General features: G+C 40.5%; 1 protein-coding gene and 2 long non-coding RNA genes across 4 annotated transcripts in view; 2 read left to right on the top strand and 1 right to left on the bottom strand.

The window, feature by feature from the left end:
* The first annotated feature begins 297 nt into the window (after window positions 1–297).
* Window positions 298–3,513, top strand: LOC119015491. The gene is made up of 2 exons (XR_005073358.1): window positions 298–728; window positions 3,225–3,513. It is a non-coding gene; the product is annotated as an uncharacterized LOC119015491 (long non-coding RNA).
* A 2,049-nt stretch (window positions 3,514–5,562) lies between these two features.
* The window catches only part of mgat5 (alpha-1,6-mannosylglycoprotein 6-beta-N-acetylglucosaminyltransferase), an 83,273-nt gene continuing 80,543 nt past the window's right edge, over window positions 5,563–8,292 (bottom strand). For both annotated transcript variants that reach the window (XM_037091489.1, XM_037091490.1), the window contains one exon: window positions 5,563–6,687. In XM_037091489.1, coding sequence (XP_036947384.1) covers window positions 6,489–6,687 — 199 coding nt within the window. In that variant the 3' untranslated portion in view covers window positions 5,563–6,488. The remainder of the gene's footprint in view (window positions 6,688–8,292) is intronic.
* On the top strand, window positions 6,558–7,857 carry LOC119015492. Its single transcript, XR_005073359.1, has 2 exons — window positions 6,558–6,693; window positions 7,686–7,857. It is a non-coding gene; the product is annotated as an uncharacterized LOC119015492 (long non-coding RNA).

Genomic DNA, 8,292 nt, shown 5'->3' with positions numbered 1-8,292 from the left:
CGTCTCAACGTAATGCCGACACTATCTTACAGTCCTGCAGGATGAAAAGCATCATCAAAATTAGCTCACATTACATCTGCTTGACACTTTTTATTGCATTTAGATGACAAATCCAGATTATAATTTGTACATGAACATCTTGCGCCATCTGATGGCCACAAGAGGTACCTGCCACATGTGTGAATATATATATATATATATATATATTAGATAATATATATATATATATATATATATATATATATATATATATATATATATATATATATATATATATATATATATATATATATATAAATGAATGAATGTTATCTAATACTGTTGTAAGTCTCTCAGAAAACTGCTCCTGGTTTAAAGTCATTGACAGGTCAGTGATACACAAGGTACAAGATGACGTCTAAATCCTGCACACTGTCAGCACTGAGTTTTTTAAAGATTCACAAAATGAAACCACGACTTTATGCTGGAGCCAAAAGCTGCAACAACTAACAAGAAGAGAAGCCAAACACCTTAACATGAACATGAGTTCAGCTTGTGTTTTGTGTCTCAGCTTCAACCTCAGACAGTTTGCTGCTGACAGTGGAGGCTCGTTAGTTGGTCTGGTTCAGCTGGGCTCTCCACACAGTCAGCAGAGAGGCAGGTGACAGCCACACAGTCTGAGAGTCTCCACAGACATTATTTTTGCGTTTGAATCCTGGAAGAGCAGCAGCCTTCGTCCTCATTAAAGGGTAAGCACTGTTCATGTAATTGGTGACTGTCTACAGGCTGGAGCGGTTGTTATTTCACTGTGACATGAGACAACATCTTGAGTCTGCAGTCAGGTAGTATTTTTGTTTAGGAAGTTTCTCAACTGGGTGGAGTGACCAAGACACATGTAGGTGGCAGCCAATCAAGAGCTAGTTGAATTCTCTGAGTGTTAAAGAAAGGTGCTTAAATGCTTCCCTTCTTGTCTCCTATTAGCAAGGGGGACACTGGCCTATCCTTTACAAAAGGAAAGGAGTGATTGTTGTCGTGAGGCAGAGGTATTTTTCTATGTCTTTATGAAAGACTTTTGTTGACCTCGTGGTGTTTTCCATCAAGGTACCATACTATTGGACTGCAGCTATTGTTTTGGTTGCCTTTTGTTCCGGATGTAATCCGTGCACAAGTTGTTAGACAGTTTGTGGTATTGGTTGCATCAGGGTTGGGGAGCTTGGCCTCTGCAGCATCCTTCTGTTTCCACCACTGATCATGATCTGTGTGCATGTCTAAGTATTCATGTGTTGGGTTTGTAACCTTGTAGTGTAATTAAATTAATGTCCTCTTGTCTCAGTGCCTGAAAACTGACCAGGACCGACACACATCTATACAGAAATGAGTGCTGACAGTGTGCAGGAAACTTGGTTTACAACACATCTGCTGTGATTTAGAGCTCTTTGATTTTTTCATGAAATATTTAAATATCATACTGTGAAGGATTGCCACTGCTTGGTAGAAAACTTGACAAACAGTAAGACTGAGCCCAATCCGTTTGCATCTGCAGGATCATGTTCGTTTCAAACACTACAGTTTTTGAGCCGTCGCTGCAGTGATTGTTTCGGACAACACACAAGTCAATATTTGTCTTCTCGATATTGTTTCCAGAATCAACATGTGTCCTCTCTTATCTAGAGCTGCTGTTTGTTTTGGGATTCAAAAGGACCACTGCTGATTTAACTTTGTTTGACTTGAGCAGTAAAAAGGAGTAATGAGGCAGATGGATGTTAATCATTCACTGGTGAATTTATAACAAAAAGACAACAAGCTTTTTTAATGAGAAATTGTATTTAGTTCTGATGTTAGCAGATCATCAGCTTGGCTTTACTTTATTCCCGTGCTGCCAGTTGGAAAAAGCACAAACTGAGAGTTTACTGAAGCACAGCATGGACAGGGAAGCTGTTATTTACTGAAGTATGTCATCAGTATGGAATAACATGTTCAAATCATTCACCAAACTGTTTCTGTGCTCATCTTTAGCTCCAAAGCCTTAATCTTACTGATCAGTGTTTGACTGTGGAACGTGAATGTAACAATCAGGTGCGGTCTGGGTTGTCATTGGTCCGAGAGGGCGGGAGGGGAAGAATCAGTATTCATAGGTTTTCCTCAAGTCTGTGTTTGCTGCAGTGGCTGTAACTGAATGTACACACTGTGATGTGAGACCAGTTTATACAGCACACTAAGGTGTTAATTTGTGTTACATTTAAAGACTTATTTTGATACAGAAGTGGTGTTTTTAGGCTATACTGAGTACAGTTTTGCGCCAAAAATGTGTAAGCATGCAAGACATTGAGCACAGAGAAATACTTTTGGAAGCACATAAATTGTTTTGTCGTTAAATTCAGTACACAAAAGTCAGTCTTGAGTAAAAGTAAAGCTATAGTGGTAAAATATTACTTTAATAACAGTGAAAGTCACCCATAGGAATAATAATTTGATATTAAATGTAATAATAATATATATGTTTACATGTATATAGATGCTGTATACTGTGAGTCAGCTGATTACCCGTCTGGACAAGTCTTGAATCAGATATTTATCATTCAATAACTACTGAAACTAGTCACTATCAAATGTATTGACTCAAAAGTACATTATTTATTCAGATTGTGATTAAGTACAGTAACTTGGTAGATTTACTTAGTTATATCTTAGTTATACTTATTAATTTTCCTGTGATCGACATTCAACACTGTGCTCAGAGTATCTGATCGCTCAGTTCAACTCATTTGTCTTCAGATTCCCTGTTGTTCCCTCTAAAACCCTCAGAACACACTCAGACTAAATTATTCTTTGTGTGGTTATAATTTCTCCAAAAGGATCATTTATGTGCTCTACAGGCAAATCTGTGCTCAACACTGTGGCGCAAAGGTACCTCTGTATCCATACGACTTAATGAAACACACAAGATGGACATATGTACACACACACACACACACACACACACTCTCTCTCTCTCTGTGGGACTCAGCTGTACTCCTCTGTGCCGACTGTAAATACTGAATCTGTATTGCTGTGATATAAAACAAATATTAAACCAGAGTCGGAGCCTTTTGTCACAGAAAAAATGTTTATTTAAAAATAAAGTTATATCCCTCTTACTCGTCAACGACTGTGAAAAACAAACAAAAGAATGTTGTCATTGCGTTCTTCACCTTTTTTCGCTGCTCTCAGACCACAGTCGTCACCTCTCACACTTCTTGTTTCAGACACTAGTTGCTGACTGACGGCTGCGAACAAGGTTGAGATTGAACGACAGCTCGATACATGTTTGTACACCTGTAAGTAGCATGTTTTCTTTTTTCTTTTTACAATAGAGACATTCGATGCTGAGGTTAACAAAGACAGATATGGTGAACAGAAAAAAAACAAACAAACGTGTGAACACATCCGTAGCTGATGGCTCTGAGTTCCAGTCGCAGCTGATTTTTCTCTTGAGCCCAAACTGACTGACAGCATGCTTCAAATACAGCTGACAAAACATGAAGAAAATAAGGCTTCTACAGCAACAAAACAGAGATTGAACAGCTGATCAAAGAGAAACACGTCACTGGTCTAACTATTAAGATGCATCATTGGAGTTCAAAATGTTCTTTTGCCTTTTTTATGGAAAAGCTAAATTTTTATGGAGAAGCTAAGTTTCACTATTTGTTTAGATTTCTAGCGTGAACTGGACTGAACCATTCCCAACTGTGACATGTACGAGTGCGGCGATATTCCCTCCCTCTGTTACTGTCAACAAAAAGGAGAAAGAAAAATAAAGTGAGCCACTGTTGTGCTGGCTTGACTGGGCTCAAATATTCTCTGCAGCTCATGTGGATTTATCCACAGCTGAAAATAGTCCCCAACAAATGTGCTACTTCCTCTTAATTGAGTAATAATTAGCTTATCATATTAAACCATTGAGCATTTTTAAAACATCAAACTTTATATGTGAGCTATTTTTTAAAGATGTACATCCAGGGCTTGTAGTTGGGAGCCACAGAGAGGCTATAGAGACAGACTAACCTTTGTTGACAATAACAAAATGACAAAATATCTCAAACCTTATCATTCAGATGAAAGAACACTTTTTCCTTCATCACTGTCAAAGTCGGCTTCAATCGATCAGTTTAAGGCAATAAAACCACATACAGTACATGTGCTACCACACGAGTTAATACACAGCTTCTACTAGAAAGAGTTTATCGAAAAGGAAAAAAGGACACCAAATGTTTCTGAAAACACACTGCTGCTGAGATCAGGTAATCTGATTACTGTAGAACTTGTGAATCCACTGACAGGAGCCTGGTGGCTAACACTGGTATTATCTTCTCTCATCCTTAACCAATCAGAGTCCTTTTCCTGAGCAACTCCACCAAAATTTACAAAGCACAAGGCCTGGACTGAATAAATTAACAGATTTAAGATAAAATTAGATTAAATATTTAAAGTGATTTAGACTTTATCTCATCAGTGGAGTTAAATCTGGGACTGAACGCTGATAACTAAAACAGAACCAAACTTAACCATGAAAAGGCACATCATGTTCTTTAAAACACTAACTTGGCAGCAGATCACCGACCTGTTTTTAAAAACAAAACATAAACCAGTCTGACATGACAGTGAGAGTACAGGGTGTACACTGCCGCTGTATTTGTGCAAACAAAGAAACTGATTAAAAATCAAAGCACAGAGTGTATGAGGCTGCTGCTGTCCGTCCTCAAGAGGCAGTGATGAGAGGAAGAGGAAGTGATTCTTCTTCTGCAGTTAAAAATCTGTAGCTTACCAAACCCTATTATAATTTTTAGCCATTTAAGGAATAAAATATCAAATCAGGTTTTTATTGTTAAAACATTGTCGATAAAAACAGCGTGACTCCAATCTGTAAGATCCGGCTTTAAAATATTATTTGACTGATAATAAGTCCTCAACAAAATTTAATTTATGTGCTTACAAAACAACTTTTTCTGTCCCGATTCGTGCCCCAAATCTAGAGACGAATCCACATCAGGGTGTAACTCGCTCCTGCAGTCGACACACTGTTGCCGCTTTCTCCTCACATCACTGCTGGAAGCTGAACAGAAGCAGACAAAGCCTCCTTCTCTCTCGCTCGCTCACACACTTGAAGATAAGCACGCGTACTTTTTTTTGTTTTAAATTACTCTCCATAAATAAAAATCTATAAAAAGAAAAAAAAGAATAGGACCCCTTCTATAAATAAAAAAAACAGATTTCCAGCAAAACACAGCGATAAAGATCTGTATACAAAATAAATAAAAAAGCAACTTTAAACCCATATGAACAATATACAGTGTTACTAATATCTTGTTAAACCTCTGCAAATAGATTAACGTAGTGAACTTTTTTCGTTCACCACAAGAATTTATTTTCATTTTCTTCTGTCAAATTCAAATCCTAATGATTATCCAAAGAAAACAAGGAGACGTGAGGTTTTAAGCGTTTGCAGGACGCTTCGTTGGCATGTTTATGTTGCTTGAAAGGATTTACAGCCGTTGTCAGGAGGGTGGGAGATGATTTTGTAGTTTGTTGTTGTAGTTTGTAGTTTGTAGTTTCTAACTTTGCGTATGTAAAAGACAAACATCTCGGGAAGGTTTCACGTGTCTCCTCGGGCTTCTTGGCCTCAGCTGCGATGCATCTAGGTGTTACCACGGCTACTGATGACGGCCTATTATCTACAACACAACGTCACGACATCCTACGACATGGTGACTCCGTACACGACAGCTCTAGCTACCTCTCGGCGTGTGTGCGTAGTACCGGATGGTGCGCTGAAACAGTTCCTCTACTGGCCATTTGTAGAAACACACACACTTGATCATCTGCACTTCCTGTCTGTAAAGGGGGATGAGGACCGCTTGAAGTCGTGTCAGGAGATGATACAAATATCTACGTTACATGTCCGCTCCGTCACTTTAGTCCACAAGTGAGGAACGAGTTGTTACAGTGTAAAACTGGGTTCTTCTTTAGCTCGTCTGTTAGCCTGTGTTTGTGTGTGTGTGTATGTATGTATGTGTATGTGTGTGTGTGGGGGCCTTCAGGCATGCCAGTCCAGTGCAAAGCTACCTAAAGAATAAACAGTTTCAGGTGGATGTAGGGGGCGGGGCCAGGCAGCTGTCAGTCAGAGGGGTGAGTCACTGATGTGTGCAGTCTGCCAGGAGAGCTCATCAGCTGCGAGTTTAAAGTTTAACACCCACTCCCTTTGTTGATTCAAGTAATTTTACATCTCTTCTCGGACTCGCAGCGCCACCGCTGGTGATTCAGAGGGGTGACGGATGTTCAGGTCGGCTGCTTTCACATCCAGGAGCTGAAAACAATAAATATGATGAACAGAAGCGGTCCTGTGAATGTTTCTGTCCAGACAGCTTCCTCCCCCCCAAAAAAGTCTCAATAAGCTGCTCCAACGTCATTTCATCCCCCCTCAGCCAATCCTCCATCAGCTCCCCCTCCTCCTGTCAGCCCGTGTGCTGCTGCTATAGGCAGTCCTTGCACAGCGCCACCTGGCCCTTCATGTAGTCGCGACAGGGGCAGATGCGCTGCAGCGACGGGTGGGCGCCCGCGCAGCTGAACAGCAGCAGGTCTGACTGGAAGATACAGTGGTGGCGAGTCGAGCTGTAGGCTGGGACCACGGTGTCAGCGCTCGACTCCACCGTCTGACAGTCCACTCCGAACCTGACGGTGAGACAGAATGTGAATATGTTATAATTAACTGCATCATCACTGTAAGAAGTCTTCAGGTAAGATGTTCCTCTGCATCAGTCAGGAGTCTCATGTAGCAGGCTAACTGCTCCCTCCAGTGGTGATAATGTGACGCTGCATCACTTAATCATAATTCACCACTCCACATGACAACAAATTAATGTAAACCTGTTGTGTCTAAAACGCCTCATGAACTTCATAAAGCTACTAGAAGTAGACATCTCATTTATATGGGGATATATTTGGGAAACATATGTAACGTTCTCTGATAATTATAAACATTAACTACTCATATGTTCAGTAAAGTTTTTATTAGTGTTTACAGCTGCCAATGTATGTGTCACTGCTATGATACATGAATCTGTGTCCATAATAACCAGATCCTGACATGCATCTCAAGTATAATAATATTAAAGTTGGAAATGCATTAATAGTTGATATTGAAAGTAACAGAATCTGCAGGTTGTTTGACTAACTTATTAAGGAATCATCAACTTGCAGTTAAAGACTCCACCCAAATCTCATTCACATTATGTTTCATCTTGTTCTCTGACTCTATTGGAAGTTGACCACTTCACTGCAGAATAATCTTTGACCCTGGTTGTTCTATCCTCTGTCATCTCTGCAGATCAAGTCATCCAGGAGTTTGATTTAGACCTGCTAAATCTGGAATGTGTCATGAGATGACTTTTCTTGGCAATAATGAAATCAACAAATCAAAACTGATTGAGGGGCAGGGGCGTTCAAATTTTGCCCCCTCCTCACACTTCAGTAAAAGTTCAGCTGCTCGTGCTTCTTTTTTTCATAACCCCCTGCTTCCATCTCTCAGAAAGCCCGGGGAGGAGACACAGCTCCCCTTCGGCCCGCCACACCAGCTCGGCGGGAATCGAAAAAAGCTTACTGAAAGCGCAATAACTTGTGGCCTCTTTGAATGTACTGCAGGAGATGTGACCACACTGTGTTTTGTCCAGGTGGTGGATGCCAGGCTGGTGTCTGTGTTTCATGCCAGGGAGCTGGAGCTGGTCATAGCTGGAACAGCTGACATTGACTTATCAGACTGGAGGAACAACACAGAGTACACAGGAGGTATCATCAACTGTGTCAACTCTACTTCCTGTCCCAATAAAGGGGAATCAAACACTGTCTTTCTTCCAATCTTAGTTGACTACAAGTAGTTAAGTCAGCTGCCCAATAACAGACATTTGCATTCCTATGTTACTTATTCAAAAACCTTGGAGGTGGTTTAATCTCCTCTAAAAATATACAAGTTAAAGTACAAAACATAACATAAATTACAAAGATGGAAAAACTAGAAATCAAACCATAAAGACACAAAATCCTAAGATACATAATTCTCTGACCTACATACAAAAACATACCAATCCACACATTCCAAACTACATTACAAGAACCTAATCCTTACAGGAACATACATACAAAAGAATCAAGTAATTTTTCCAACATTTTTGCTCCGCCGCTGCCTCCACTCGCCCGCCGCTGCCTCCACTCGCCCGCCGCTGCCTCCACTCGCCCGCCGCTGCCTCCACTCGCCCGCCGCTGCCTCCACTCGCCCGCCGC

Source organism: Acanthopagrus latus, chromosome 24, assembly GCF_904848185.1.
Source record: "Acanthopagrus latus isolate v.2019 chromosome 24, fAcaLat1.1, whole genome shotgun sequence".
NCBI classification, from domain to species: Eukaryota; Metazoa; Chordata; class Actinopteri; order Spariformes; family Sparidae; genus Acanthopagrus; species Acanthopagrus latus.
This window is presented reverse-complemented; position numbering and strand designations above follow the sequence as displayed.